Consider the following 15295-nt stretch of genomic DNA (forward strand, 5'->3'; position numbering starts at 1 on the left):
GGGATGCGGGGAGGGAGGATGGTGCCCTTGGCCCCGGGGGCTGCCATCCAGGCCCGGGTCCCCACAGGTGTGGCAGTGTGGCGGCAGCATGGAGGTTCTGCCCTGCTCCCGCGTGGCCCACATCGAGCGTACCAAGAAGCCCTACAACAACGACATTGACTACTACGCGAAGCGCAACGCCCTGCGGGCGGCCGAGGTGTGGATGGACGGCTTCAAGTCCCACGTGTACATGGCCTGGAACATCCCCATGAGCGTAAGCTGGCGGACCGCGTGGGGAGGGGGAGGGCTGGGGGCGGGGGCTGCCCCCCCCCCGGGAACAGCCTCGTGGGTCCTCCAAGGCGCAGCCCGGCCACGCGAGGGGGGGCCTCCTGGACAGCTCAGCCAGGATGAGTCTCAGGAACGTCATGACCTTCACCAAGCAGAGCCCGTTTCCAGCAGCTGTGACGCTGGTCGGCACGCCTCCCTCCCGCCACGAGAGCTCCTTCCCTCCACGGTGTGAGCCCCTGAGGGGCTGCAGACGTGGCACTGCGGGGTCGCAGTCGCTGCTGCGCTGAGAGCTGCCCCAGGGTGACCACAGCCCCTCCTAGGACACATAGCCTACCCCTCGCCACGCAGAAGCCTCCCCCAGTCAGTTCTGCACGAGGCCACAGTGATACGATGACCGTAATGATGACCCCGTCACTTCCACATGGCGGATTGGGAAACCGAGGCACACGAGGGTGCACGGCTGAAAAGAGGCAGAGCCGGAATGTAACTCGGTCCTCCGCAGGACCCTGTCACGAGGCTCTCAGGGCCCGCCTGCTGTGGGGGTGGCGGCTTCTCCCACGTGTGGTGTCTGCAGCCAGATCTGCCTGCCCTGCAGGGAGCGGGGGCAGGAGGGGTCTGTACGAGGGGTCTGCCTGTGGCCGGCGGGAAGCAGGATCTGGGTGTGAGCCAGAGGGTCCCAACCAGCGCCTGGGGGGCGGGGCAGCCCGGAGAAGGGGGCTTGGGCGTACACGCGTGTGTGCCCTGTGTGCATGCATGTACGTGCGTGTGCGTGTGAGCGCTGAGGACAGGCTGCCCGCCCCGCTCACCCCCACTGGCTGCAGGGCCAGCCTCACGCACTCGCTGCTCCCCTGGACACAGGAGGGTTCGAGTCTCTGGGGTAGACATCCTGGAAACAGCTGTTTTTTTACATCCACCCACAGAAGGAGCTTGATCTTTTATTAGGATACACACACACACAGGCACACGCGTGCATGGATTTCTAGCTGTCAGCAGATAGAGCTTCGTATATATAACAGAAAAGTTAAACATTATCTTCATTATGTGCAAAACGTCCTGGTATTTTAAACATCTTCACCGCAACCTCCTGACCCGAGTCGGATTCACGGCCCCGTGTCTGGCTGACGCCGCCTTGTAGGTGGAGGGCCGCCAAGGCCACTTGCTCCCGCGTCCAGCCCAGAGTCTGCCCTTCACACCAGGCCCACGGTCCTTCCTTAGCTGCTATCAGAGCCTCGGGGACCTGGGCTTGGGGAGGGGGCTTTCTCAAACCCACCCACGTCCCCAACCTGTCACAGAGTGTCAGGGCCCCCAGGACCACCCTCAGGTTCAGTGTTTGGCTACAAGGACTCAGAACTCAGAACAGCTGTTACGTGGGGGCTGTGGTTTATTAGAATGAAAGGATATGACTCCCAGGAAGTCACAGAAATTGCGCCTAATTCTCCCAGCTGCAACGTGTGACGATACGTACAGCGTGTCACCAAGCCGGGAAGCTCAGCCGAGCCTCAGCACCCAGAACTTACGGGGGCTCACGTGCACGTGGCTGACCTCCACGTGGCCGGCCTTGGTCTCCAGCCCCTGCAGCGACCCCCGTAGATCATCCTGTGGCACAGACAACCTGGCCTGGCCCCCGTAAACAATACTCAGGATGTTTGAAGTCACCTCCTGGGAGCTGGCTGAGGGCAGGTCTTTCCCTCGGAGGGTGCAGGGTGTTACGAGCCTGGCCCACACACACCGCCGGTGGCCGTCTGTCCAGGCCGGCCGCTCTCCAGCTGCGCCTGCTGCAAACAGGCCGGAGATGCCAGGCCTTTCCCATCGGCTCTGCTTCCCTGGACCTTCCAGGGGCCTGGGAGGGCAGAAGGCCCCCAGACGAGGCTCGGGGCCGGGAAGCCCTGAGGGCGGGCACGCTCCTGGGATGGGGGCCCTGCAGGTCCTGGGGCTCCCCCCCACCCCCGGGCAGAGGCCTGGCTGGTGCGGGCTCTGCACACCGCAGCGCCCGTCCCGCCTCGCTTCCGGCTTCGCAGAACCCCGGCGTGGACTTCGGGGACGTGTCCGAGCGGCTGGCCCTGCGCCAGAGGCTGAAGTGCCACAGCTTCAAGTGGTACCTGGACAACGTGTACCCAGAGATGAGGACCTACAATGACACGCTCACGTACGGAGAGGTACCGCCTCCGAGCGATGGCTGCACCCTGCACCCTGCACCCGCACCCCGCCTCCCGGCGTCCTGGCCTGTCCCCGGGCGCACGTTCACGGACAGCAGCCAGCAGAGCACACAGGCACACTCACGCGCACGTGGCACACACCAGTGTAAGGGCCGCAGGGACACACACGCGTGCCTGCATACCGAGGTACACAAAGTAGATTCAGAGACGTGTGTGTGTATACGTATCTGTGTCGCACACGTGTTTATATATGCCCTCATGCACATGCATTGATCCGTGCAAACATGCATATGTGTGTAAGTGCACACAGACACAGAAGTGTACATTTGCACACAGTTTTGCTCACAGACACACAAAAAGCTACCTGTACATCTTCACCTGTGTATGCAGACCCCACCCAAGCTGCCTGCCCTGCACGGTACAAATACTTGTTACTGAGACAAAATGACACGTGAACACGTGAGTACATATGCGCAGAGGCCTGCACATGGATGCATTCACACACACAGCCGTGTTTGTGTGCCACGATACCTGCATGTGAGTGCATGACAGAAGGACACACAGACGCACACCAGTACAGGCACCAGCTGTGGGAAGACCCACCTGTCTGCACCGGCCCCCAAGTGCACGGTCACGCACACCTCTCCTTAAAGCCAGGGGAGGGCACCGCGTTCCTGCCCACTCGTCCTGGTCTGTGCTGGGGGACGGGCCTCCCCCTACCCCAGGCCTCAGCTCCTCCACGGGGACCCAGGCTCCCCGAGGCGAAGGAATGCATGAACTTAGGTGGGCCAAGCAGAAGTGATACCAGGGGGCAGGGGATAATCCCAGATGGCCTGTCCGTTCCTGGAGCTCCTGGTCCACTCCCAAGCCAGATTCCCACTCCTCTGGACACAGAGGTTTCCCACGTGACAGGGAGCACCATGGATGCGTCAGCGGTGTGGGCAGGAGACCACTGTCCTCCCAGCCTCTCCCAGGCTGCCTTGCCTGCTCCTGACCACGATGGGTCAAACTCACGCGTCACCCGCCCACAGAAGCTGTGACATTAGGAACTCTGCCAGCTGACAAGGCCCACAGAAGCTGTGACATTAGGAACTCTGCCAGCTGACAAGGCCCACAGAAGCTGTAACATTAGGAACTCTGCCAGCTGACAAGGCCCACAGAAGCTGTAATATTAGGAACTCTGCCAGCTGACAAGGTTCAAACCTGTGCTACCTCTTGGGGTGGGAGTGCTGTGTCAGTTAGTTAGTGCTGCCAAACAAACATCCCTAAAACACAGAGGGTTCAGGCGGTAAAGCCTCTGTGCTTGCTCACAAGTCTAGGGGTCATCCAGGTAGCCCTGACCTGGGGCAGGCTGAGCTGACCTCGGCCAGGCTGACATCAGGTCTCTGGGGACAGGCTCACCCACACACCTGGGGGGTGGCTGGCTGTCAACAGGGCACTGGGGCGCAGGTGACATGTCTGTCACCCCCAGCAGGCAGCTCGGCTTGTTCTCAGGGTAGAGTCAGGGTTCAAGGCAGAGTGGGAGCTGCGGGTGTCCTGAGGCTCAGAGCTGCACACAGCCGTCTCTGTTGCATCTATTGGCTGAGCAAGCCTCCAGGCCAGACCAGACTCGGGGGCTGTGGGAGTAGCCCCCCCACCCCCGTTGGCGGGAAGAGCTGCCGTCACGCGGCGAAAGGCGTGAACGCGGGGAGGCCGTTCCCAGGAGCCAGCCAGACCCTCCTTGCTGTTTCCCAAGGCTACCGCTTCTGTGGCGAGTGTCACCCGGGGAGGGTGGCCGGGTCTACACACACACACGCGCAGGCACACGCACACGCACGCACACGCACGCACATGCACACGCACGCACACGCACGCACACGCACACACGCACGGGAGGCACATCTGTCCGTGTCTCCCCCAGAGCCAGGCACGGTCATCCCTTCCGAGGAGCCCGGCCAGTCGCTCCGCAGCCAGCCCGCCGGCCAGAGCACTGTCCTCTCCTCTCCTCCTCCCCCCTTTCCCCTCCTCCCCCTCCCCCCTTTCCCCTCCTCCCCCTCCCCCTCCCTCTTCTCCCCTCCCCCTCCCCCTCCTCTTATCCCAGGAGGGCCACCCCTTCCTGACACCGCAGGCCCTGGGCAGGGGACAGGTGGATAAAGCTCCCTCTAGCCGGCCTCTGCCTTTAGGACCCTTGTGATGGGGCCTCTCCTTTGGTTTCTGGTCGTAGGTGAGAAACAGCAAAGCCAGCGGCTACTGCTTGGACCAGGGGGCAGAAGACGATGACCGTGCCATCCTGTACCCCTGCCACGGGATGTCCTCCCAGGTAGGGGTGGCAGTGATGTTCCTGAGGGACACAGCCCGGGACACAGGTGGAGGCGGCCCCCGGGGGGCAGAGGCGGGCCTGCCGGGGCATTCTGATGCCATGCAGGCTGTGAGCTCAGGCCCTGGGTCAATGGAGAGCAACGGCTTTGCTTTGGGCGACTCACCTGACACCTGTGCCTCAGTTTCCCTATCCATCGATGGGATGATCATGGTACCTATTTCTCAGGGCTGCTGCATGGACTGAAGTGGAAAATGAGGGTAAATGGTAGCCACAGTGTAGACGTAGCCCAGGAAGTATCACATTAACCGCCAGTTCTTCTCAGCTGAATGCCTACCAAGCGATGCTCCAGCCCAGAATCACCTGGAGGGCTTTAAAAACACCCAGGAGGGTGTCCAGACCCCAGGCAGGTACGTTTCCAGAGCTCCTGGCGGTGCTGGTGTGCTGGACCCCGACGCGGAGCCTGGTGTTTCCAATCCCAGTGAATCTGCCTTCTGCTTGCAATGACAAGGCTTCTTCTCAGTCGGTGTTACTTAAATTAACCCCCGAAATGACACTCGGCCCCCCTGAAGCTCTCTGAACCTGCCCCCGCTCTGGGACATCCACGGGTGCTGACACATCCACACAGCTGCGCGGGGGCCCATCGCGGGCGCGAGGGGCCAAGCGTGTGACGACGGAGAAGACCGTGCTCCCCTGGCACCCCTGCCGCCTCTTCACAGGACCCCCGCGGGCACATGGCCTTGACTTTAGAGAGCGAAGCAGAGTCACCCATCGAGGTGCAAATGTGGCCTCCCGGGAGAAGTCCAGTTTGCTGGGCCCTCAGCTGCAGGAGGGGAAGCCTCTGGCCGGCACAGACCTGAGGCGAGAGGCCACGTCTGTGGGGCGTCGCCGGACACGCCCTGCTCCTCTGCGACGCCAGGTGGCTGGGTGGACGGTGGTCATTTCCCAGCGAGCCCTGCTGTGGAGAGAGGCAGCGCGGGGCCAGCTTCGGAGGTGTCTGGGGCAGCGAATCGCGTGGCTCAGTGAGGGTGGGTGTTCCAAGGACCCCGCGCCACGCCTGGGGGAGACCCACCCCTGCGAGTGGACCCTGGGGCGGCCGGCAGAAGCGGCCTCGCTGCTGGAACCGGGGTGGACGTGGACGCAGGTGGATGGGGAGGCCAGCCCACGGGGCCGCACCCCACGGAGAGGTCGGATGGGCCCATGTGCCCACCAGGCCGGACACGCCCGCGGTGGTGTCTCCTTTGCAAATGACCTCAGTTGGTTTGGTCTCAGTGGAGGCTGCTGAAGTGTTCACGGGGACGAGCTACATCCCCAAACCCTGACCCCTGGCTGTGTTAGTGTCCTGGGGCCAACTGGGAACCGGTTTAAATGACAGGTGTTTATCCTCTCAGCTCTGGAGACCAGAAATCTGAAATCGCGGCATGGGCAGGGCTGTGATCCCTCCTGAGGCTCTAGGGCCGCCCTTCCTGCCCCCGTGGTCCCACAGTTCTTATCTGGTGGCCGCATCCCTCCAGGCTCTGCCTCCGTCATCGCGTGGCCTGTGCGGGCCTGTGGCTGCATCTTCACCCTGCCTTCTCCTTGTGTCTCTGTTTTCTCTCCTTATCAGGACGCCAGTCGTGTTGGATTAGGGCCGCCCTAACCCGGTATGACCTCATCTTACCTCGAGCACTTCTGCAGTGACCCTATTTCCAAATAAGGTCACATTTACAGGTGCCAGGGGGTTAGGACTTCAACATGACTTTTTGGGGGGAAACAGTTCAGCCTACAACATAAAGAAAGCCAGTCTCGGACCAAAATCTGCACACGTACAGATGGTTAGTAAACAGTCTTCAGGGAGCAGACAGACCAGTGCATGGACCCCTCACGATGGGGCCCAGCCCCCTGTCCTCTGTCTGCTGCGCTGGCCTGACCAGTGTGAGTGAGAGGGACACGGAGCAGGCGCGTCCACCTCCGGGTGGGCATGGGACCCCTCCTGGGCTGGACTCAACATAGCCTGGGGGTCGTTAGGAGGCCCTTCCTTTAACTTGCCAGGTTTTATTCTGACCATTTTCAAACTTCCAGAAAAGTAGAAAAGTCTTCAGATGACCAACCACACACTCATGGGGTCAACAAACAGCAGCCTGCTGGCCAAAGAAAAGTTTTTACCTTTTTCAAGGTTTATGGAGGGAAAAGAAGGAAAAAAACGTGCAGCAGTAGCCATGAAGCACACATGCTTGTTCCCTGCCCTTCACAGACACCGTTTTCCACCCCTGATCCAGACGCAGTGGTGTTCAGATCGGGCCGTATTTGCATCATTTATTTTTTCTGAGTCATTTTAAAGCAAGTTGCAGGCATCAGGTCCTTTCTCCTCGGAGTGTATCAGAACGCATCTCTAAAAGTATGGCCTCCCCACAAGCCAGCAGTGATGCCTAAAGTCACCGAAGCCCTTCCCAGCCCGGCTCGCTGCCCCGCTCGGCGTCTGAGACAGACCTCCCTGAGCACAGGCCGTGCTGGCTCCCTGACACTGAGGCTCCCGCTTCCCAGCTCCGCCAGGTCCTTACCTGCGAGGCTGAAGCTACAGGTGGCAGGGGCTCCGGCTTGGAGCTTGTGCTGGACGTTTCAGGGGCTGCGGGCCCCATAGTCAAACCTCCGTGCCTTCAGAAAGTTTACAGAGAAGGGACACGAGCATATCTGTGACCACCTGTCCCCAGACAGAGCCGCCTGCAAGGACCACAGTCTTTATTTTGCTCACAGATCTGCAGCAGGACCCGCCGTCTGCACGGCACTGCCCAGGCCACCGGCAGGCTGGTGAGGCCACCTCTGAGCCGCCGTGGGCGGGCCGCTCCGGGGCCTCGGCCCCTCCCCACACGGCCTCCCCCCGCTGCTCGGGCCTCCTCACCTTGGAGCGGTGATGCCGAGGACGGTCGTCCCAGGAGACGTGGGAGATGTCACGCGCGTTTACGCCTAGCCCCCGAGTCGGGCGGCACCACTCCGGCGATGTTCACACGCCGCCCCCAGGAGGACGCGGGAGAGAACGTGGGCCCCACGCTAAGCGGGGGTGTCAGAGTCGCAGGGCCGCGCGAACATGCAGGGGAGGTGCTGTGCCATCAGATTGTGCTGGAAAACACAGCAGAGTGTGTGTGTGTGCGCACCCACTCTTATGGGAGAGAAAAAAGGAGAGGAGAGAAGCACTTGACCGACACCGGCACCTGCTGTGCTCAGCCTGCGCTCCACACGCCCGTGGGTTCCCCACGGTGGCCCTGTCAGGCAGGCACTGTCATCATCTCCCGCTCACAGATGAGGAAACCGAGGCACAGAGAGGTGACGTACTTGCCCAAAGCCACACAGCCGGGGAGCGGAGGAATCTAGGGCACTGGTTTCCTCGTGAGCGCACAGGTGTTACTTAGCTGGTGTTCGGCAAATGACGTGACCTGGAACCGTGAACTTGGGGCGGCCTCCGGTTCGAGGGCAGATGGGCGGCCTGGGGCACGTGGGAAGTCCTCCTCGTCTGAGGCCGAGGCTCTGGGCCCCATGGAGGGAGGGGTCCGAGCAGAGCTCCGGGGAAGGAGTCCAGGAGCATCCTGCTGGGGGGATTTGTGGAAGAAAAGGGGGCTGGAGCCGCGGGGCCACCGGAAGGCGTCCCCTGGGGGCTCCCCACACAGGGCCTCCCTGACGCCCTGGGGCCGAGGGGGCTGCTCGGGCCCGGCCCCTCCCCAGCAAGGCTGGCCCGGTGACCGGGCTGGCCCCACCCACCATGCCCCACCTACTCCCTCCAGGGCCGGGGGTGGGGGTGGGGGGCGGCCCCGTGTGAGGCCAGCCCCCGCCCACCCGCCCGCTCCGCGCCTCTCCCCAGCTGGTGCGGTACAGCGCCGAGGGCCTGCTGCAGCTGGGCCCCCTGGGCTCCACCGCCTTCCTGCCCGACTCCAAGTGCCTGGTGGATGACGGCAGGGGCCGCACGCCCGCCCTGAGAAAGTGTGAGGACGTGGCCCGGCCAGCGCAGCGGCTGTGGGACTTCACCCAGGTCAGCGGGCTGCTGGGACCCCGGGCGCTGGACCAGCCTGTGGGGAGCTGAGGGCAGCGGGGGCTGCCGGGCTCGGGGGCTGGACCAGCTGCTCCCACGTGACCCCCTCACGGATGTCAGGGGACCTGCCTGCAGCCACAGCCAGGGAAGGGCCGGCTGCTCACAGCCCCGTGGCGGCCTCTTCTGGCCTCCGGGGGGGGGGCTTTGGCAGAGGGATGGGGTCTGACTGCCCCAGAAGCCCCGCCCCAGCTGCTGGCCAAGTGGACCAGACTGGACTCCCCAGAGATTTGTTGAAATTGACCCATCCCCTCCCACGCAGGAGACCCTGGGACAGATGTGTGCACGTCCTGTCTGGGGGCTCCCGGTCACAGGAGAGGCTGCAGGGGTTAGCTGTCACTGCCTCAGTGGAGCCAACGAGATCAGCGGTCCCCAGGAGGCCGTGTGTGCGGCCAGGACGCTGAGGGCCAGAGTGCCTGGGAAGGACCTGTCTGGGGAAGGATAGAGAACATACAGGACACGAGCCTGGGGGTCCTTGGGTTTGGGCCAGGGCCCTTGATGTTTGGGGGACCAGAGGGCCTGCAGAGGTGACCGACGGGCAAATCAGACGTGCCAGGGGTCAGGGAGGCATTCTGGGGGAAACACCCGTCTCAGGGGCCCTGGCGTCCATTGTCTTGATCACTCCTGGGACTCCAGGAGAAGGGAGATGGCTGATGGGGGCGGGGGTGGGAGGACAGAGGGATTGGGGGACAGAAGGTCACTGAGGACAGAGACGGGGGAACAGAGGGTCAGGAGGGACTGAGGGATGGGGGACAGAGGGACCGGGAGAGTCAGGACCCCCGAGTCTCAGGTGGCCATGCAGTGACCCGCTTGGCCTTGGTATCACCCCCACTCCTTGGAAGCTCTTGCGATGGGACCCCCGGGCTGACTGGGTCTCCCTCCCATGCAGGGCGGTCCCATCGTGAGCAGAGACACGGGCCGGTGCCTGGAGGTGGAGATGTCCAAGGACGCCAACTTCGGGCTCCGGCTGGTGGTGCAGAGGTGCTCGGGGCAGAAGTGGACCATCAGAAACTGGATCCAGCCAGGGCGGCACTGACCCCCAGGCTCACCCTGTGCCCCCGCCCCAGCGCAGACCCCGAGGACCTGGGGCAGGCGTGGGGCCCCTCCCACTCAGCCCACCACTGGAACCCAGAGGGCCCTGGCCGTGTCCGCACCACCTCGGGGGGGGGGGGCGACCTGTCCTCAGCTGCCGGCGGGTCCTGGGGACATGGGGACATGGGGACCTCCCCCCCTCCAGGAGTGCGGACCCCCCGCAGCTGGCGGCTCTGCCTGAGCGCATCAGCTGACCGCCAACTCCAGATCCGAATCACGTGCCTTTTCTACGGTATTCCTGTCGAGCCGCCAGTGGCCACCTCCTTGCATGTGCTGAAGCTCCCGTCCATCCCCCAGCCAGCAATAGCCCCCTGTGAACTCCGAGCTCCTGACCTCTCCGCCCCTTGGCGGGGCTGCCCCGGTGACCACCTCCATCTAAACCGAGCGGAGCAAGGCTCTCCCTGGCTGGTGAGGGGGGATGGGGACAGCAGCTGCAGTGGCCTCAAAGACAACCCCCCGGCAGCGCTCGTGCGAGGAGACTGATGTGACTGCTTCAGTCCAGTAAAGAGTGATTAAACCATACAGACCTGATGTCTCGTCCACAGGAGCCAGAGCTGGTCGGCCGTCCAGGGAGGGACCCTGTTCTAGCAGCCCACCCGGGGCCAGGCACCTCTTGTGTTGCTCAAAGGCAGGGGTCAGCAAACGATGACCCGCGGCCCCTCGCCTATTTTTATAAATAAAGTTTTATTGGCACACGGCCACACCCCTCAGTTTATGTACTGTCCACAGCGGCTTTCACACTCCAGGGCTGGAGCTGAGAAGCAGCACACCCCCACCAGGGCTGTCCCAGGGCCTCCAGGATGTCCTCTCATGATTGCACTTAAAATTGCAGGACAAAAAGTTCTGCCTGTCCCTTTCCCCCATCAGGTCCACTGCCAGGCTAGCTTCTTCCCAATCCTAGCTGCTTCCTCCTGCCTCCTGCCCGATGGTGGAAGGCCTCAGCTGTGCAACGGTGAGGGGCCCCAGGGCTTGGCTCACCCAGCCATGGAAATGAACAGTAGATGGGATGCCAAGCTCCTGAAAGCCAACCCACCTAGCTCCCCCCACCCCATGCACAGGGTCTCCTGGCCCGTTTGGTGGTCTCCCAGGAACAGAAATTGTGGGCACCATCAGTAACTTCCAAGTTTCTCCCCATTCGTATAGAGTAACCTGGAAAGCAGGTGGGCAGGGTTTCCAGACAGCAGGGCTTCAAGCTGGGGGACTTGAAGATCCTACCTGTTCTCACTTTGCTGTGGCCAGGCAGCCCATCCTTCCAGAAGACGGAGAGCCAGTCCATCCCCCACACCTCCCGGGCTCCCCCCTCTTGCTCCCTGCCTCTCAGTCATTAATCCCATAGTGCCTCTTTCTGGGAGAGGAAAAGTCACTTCTGGTAGTGCCAGGGATCTTATATCTCGTGGGGGAATTTTCCCCAAAGAAGAGATGAAAATTTTCCTGGAAGATATGAAAGAAGCAGAAGAAGTGTTACTGAACCAAACTTGGGTCCGGTCGCCTGCACACAGTAAAGCTGATCTACTGATGCGAGTTTGTGGTGAAGGGAAGGGCAGCGTTTATTGCAGGGAGCAAGCAAGGAGTCCAGGTAGTTAGTGCTCAAAAGACCCGCACTCCCTGAGGGCTTTCAGGGAAAGGAAAAGACAGGGTGAGGGAAGGAGGTTTCCAGGTGCATGATCACCTCGTGGACATTCTTCTGATTGGTAGTGAGGTAATCGGGAGTCAACATCATCAACTTTCTGGTTCCAGCCGGTCTGGGGTCTACGTGCTTGTGGTCAGCATAGAGTTAACTTCCTCCACTTGGTGGGGGTCTCAGTATCTGCAAAACAGCTCAAGGACACGGCTCAGCATAGTATCTACAGCCCTTGAGGAGGAACTAAAGGTCCTTGACTTTGTTTAATGGCTAAACTATTATAGTCAAGCCTTGCTTGACTGTTTTCCTTTCTTTTTGCATTGTCTCATTTCTCTGATTAAATTTATTTTTTGAAACTTGGGGAAGGCCTAAGAGGCTAAAGTTTTTCTGCAGACAAGAGGCAGGCAGAGGACATGGCGGGGGCAGGGGGTCTGTCCCAAGAAGGCCCCACAGGGTCCTGCTCAGTTACAGAAGCGAACTCTGGGTCTCTGGGGAGAGTGAGGGCTCTGGCCTTCCCTCAGAGTCTGAGGGGGCGTGTGGGTGATGCATCCATGGCCCCCTTGCCCTGGGGTGAAGCAATGAATCTACACTTCACTGTCCTCCATCCCAAGCCCAGTGGCATGTGCCCCTCCCCCAGTGCCCTGCCCACCGGGCACCCTCCTCCGCTTCTCCTTCCTTGGGGATCCTGACCCCATTCCTCCAATGCCTTGCTTCCTGCTGCTGGGAGAGCTCTGAAGTGTCCCAATTTCTCCATTCTCGGCAGAGGATTCTATCAGCTCTAACCCAAATCCCCCAAACCCTCTCTCTATTCCAGATTTTCCCCCAAATTTAAGACGATGATGGAGGCAAAAAAAAACTGGCAATGAGTGAAGCCTTAAAAGCCAGTCTCGGGGCTTCCCTGGTGGCGCAGTGGTTAAGAATCCGCCTGCCAATGCAGGGGACATGGGTTCGAGCCCTGGTCTGGGAAGATCCCACACACCACAGAGCAACTAAGCCCGTGCGCCACAACTACTGAGCCTGCACTCTAGAGCCCGCGAGCCACAACTACTGAGCCCGCGTGCCACAACTACTGAAGCCTGCACGCCTAGAGCCGGTGCTCTGCAACAAGAGAAGCCACGACAATGAGAAGCCCGTGCACCGTAATGAAGAGTAGCCCCCGCTCGCCGCAACTAGAGAAAGCCCGCACACAGCAACAAAGACCCAACACAGCCAAAAATAAATAAATAAACTTATTAAAAAAAAAAAAAAAAAGAAAGCCAGTCTCTAGCCAAGGACTGGTCTGCAGAAATCCAGAAGTTTCTTAAGTGAAATTACGACACATAGCGGCCATTAGCATGCAACGTGCATTGCCTGTGGTTTAAAATAGAAAATATCACAGGCTCGAACTTCTAAATCTCACTTGTGTTACAATTCATTAGGCAAATTGACACTCCCATCAAAGTCGGCTGGTTTGTAGCCCACACAGGATCCCATGAAAGCCTGACACCTGGAAAATTGCTTCTCAATGTCTTGACAAACCTCTCATCCCCTTGGGAGGTGGCGAGTTTCCGTGTTTTGAAACCCTGCTCGTTCTGCCAGGGTCCTGCCTGGCACCAGGACACGTGAGGACAAAGGTGTTGACCAGGCAGGGGTGCTGAGCTGGGTCCACGGGCAGCGGGACTAAGTCAGTCAGCCCATGACGGCCCAGAACCGTCCACGGTCTCCTAGCGGGAGGCAGCTGTCTATCGGATCCGAGTGGCTTCATCCTAACACATGGCCCTGGAGCACTCATGTCTATTCCCTGCAGTCCTTACCTGCCTCATGAGCAGCTGTATCCCTCGTGAGGATTGCCCTCTTCTAGAAGAACCGCCCGAGAATCCTGGGGGTAACTCCATGCAAAGAGTCCCCACCCAAACGTCAGCTGGAAAGAGAGTTGAAGATGGACCACGGTTTCCATGCTGCTGTTTGGGGGGCAGCCACTTGGTGGTGCCACTGGGAGCGGTCCCTGCAGTTTTGTGGCCGACACTTGGCCACGGCTGGTGGGACATCCCTGCTGGTCGAGACCCCTGCCTGCACCCCAGGCGTGCCTCTGTCTGGGGCCAACTTCACAGAGCTTTCTAATTCATGGTGACATGCACATTCATTGGCCCCCGCCTCTGTAATCCTGGGTTCAGAATAACCACTAACGCCATCCACGGACGGTACTGAAGCCATCCCGGCCCCCTAAACCGTTTGGCCCTCCTGTTCATACTTCCCTTACCTTAGGGACAATGTTTCTTCTTTGTCTTGTTTTCCAACCACTGGCCCATGGCTGAGGCCACCCCGATTGTACCAGCCTGCATCCCATCTGTCAGACAAAGGGAATTTGATACCAGGGATTGATCACACAAGTTACGGAAGGGCTGAGACATCCCAGGGACTCATCTTCCATCGGCTGAAGGGCCCCCGGAGGGGGTGGTGCAACTAGAGCCAGGAGCCACAGCCGGAAGGAGGGATGGACGAGACACGGCGCTTCCAGAAAGAGCCCTAAAACCAGAGATGCGGAGGGAAACGCCCTGGTTTCTCTGCACCCTCCAATTTTCCAACATATCCTCTTGGCTGACTCTACCTGGAGCTGAAGGACAAGAACGGTGGGACACAGAACTCTCTGCTTTGCCGGGCGGGGCCACAGAGGCGGGAGGCGGCTCTGAGCGCAGGCCCGGAGGCGGCGGCCACAGCTCAGCTCAGCTGGACCGGACTCCCGACTCGGACAGGTTGAGGCCGGGCCAGAGGGTCGCCCTGCAGAGGGGCCCAGGACGCCCTCCCCTCGCGGGGCCCGGGCTGCGAGGCACCATGATGAAATCAGGCTCGCTCTGTCACCCGCAGCAGCACCTGAAGCTGGGCCGCTCCAGCTGGCAAGAGCCAGCTTTGAAAGTTTCAGGAATTTTGTGCACCAGTCGTGAACCAGAGCTATTACTAAAAATCAACTGCATGAACTTACAATTCAATCAATTGTATTAAAAGCAAAGGTAATAAATACTCAAAACTCACCACTTCCTGGTGATTTACTCTATTTGAGATTATTTGCGTTTATGTATCCGTGTGGTGAGGACGGTGGCGAGCTCCTGTTCTCAACTCCACGCTCCCAGAGGGCAGGCTGGTAGCTGGAAATCACCCCTGGCGGGAATATTTGTAGATGGAAATGGGCCAGGCTGGGCATCACAGAGCCGGTGGTTAGGGTCTGACCAGCACACCGCGGCTGTGTTCTCCCCCGGGACCCCGACGAGGAGTCTTCTCGGTCTCGTGACCAGGACTAGGATAGACACACGGAACAAAGGGGATCTCCTGCCCAGCGATTTCCTACCCCCGCCTGCTTGGGAAAAGAGCTGGCAACCATTTTCGAGAAGGAGGAGGAGAAGGAAGGAGGGGAGAGAGGGAGGGAGAAATATGTTCAAAATGCCAGGTTTTAATCCCACTTAATTCTTGAAATAACCCCAAGTAGCGCTGAGAACTTCTGTGCCCATTTTGCGGATGGGGCAACGGAGGCCCGGGGAGTGAAGTGACCTGGCACAAACACACGCTTTGCCCAAGGCAGGCCCGGGGGGCCACTTAGATCTGCTCAACCCCAAGCCTCTGCTCTTCCACTCTACCCGGCTGCCTAGTGTTTTTTTTTTTTTTCCTTTTTAAACAACAGTCGTGTTTTAAATGGCAAAGATACAAGCAACTAGAATTTAATAAAACTTAATAACAGGCCCGCTTCTTTCATTAATTCAATTATAAATTGGCTCTGTAGCAAATTCAGAAAAATCCATGTCGTTTGTTTAAAACGGTTCATTTGTAACCCAACC

The 15295-nt window shown here is 60.1% G+C and overlaps 1 protein-coding gene across 3 annotated transcripts in view; it reads left to right on the top strand.

Annotated features, from left to right (window-relative positions):
* Nucleotides 1–10578, top strand: part of GALNT9 (polypeptide N-acetylgalactosaminyltransferase 9) — a 70556-nt gene extending 59978 nt beyond the window's left edge. Inside the window, exons 6-10 of one of the 3 annotated variants that reach the window (XM_059893645.1) lie at nt 68–253; nt 2286–2423; nt 4627–4722; nt 8552–8719; nt 9666–10578. In XM_059893645.1, coding sequence (XP_059749628.1) covers nt 68–253; nt 2286–2423; nt 4627–4722; nt 8552–8719; nt 9666–9812 — 735 coding nt within the window. In that variant the 3' untranslated portion in view covers nt 9813–10578. Of the gene's footprint in view, nt 1–67; nt 254–2285; nt 2424–4626; nt 4723–6325; nt 6378–8551; nt 8720–9665 lie in introns of those variants that run through there. The other 2 variants (XM_059893646.1, XM_059893647.1) reach the window with 2 other exon arrangements.
* Nucleotides 10579–15295: the final 4717 nt, after the last annotated feature.

The sequence above is a fragment of the Balaenoptera ricei genome, chromosome 14 (assembly GCF_028023285.1).
Source record: "Balaenoptera ricei isolate mBalRic1 chromosome 14, mBalRic1.hap2, whole genome shotgun sequence".
Lineage (NCBI taxonomy): Eukaryota > Metazoa > Chordata > Mammalia > Artiodactyla > Balaenopteridae > Balaenoptera > Balaenoptera ricei.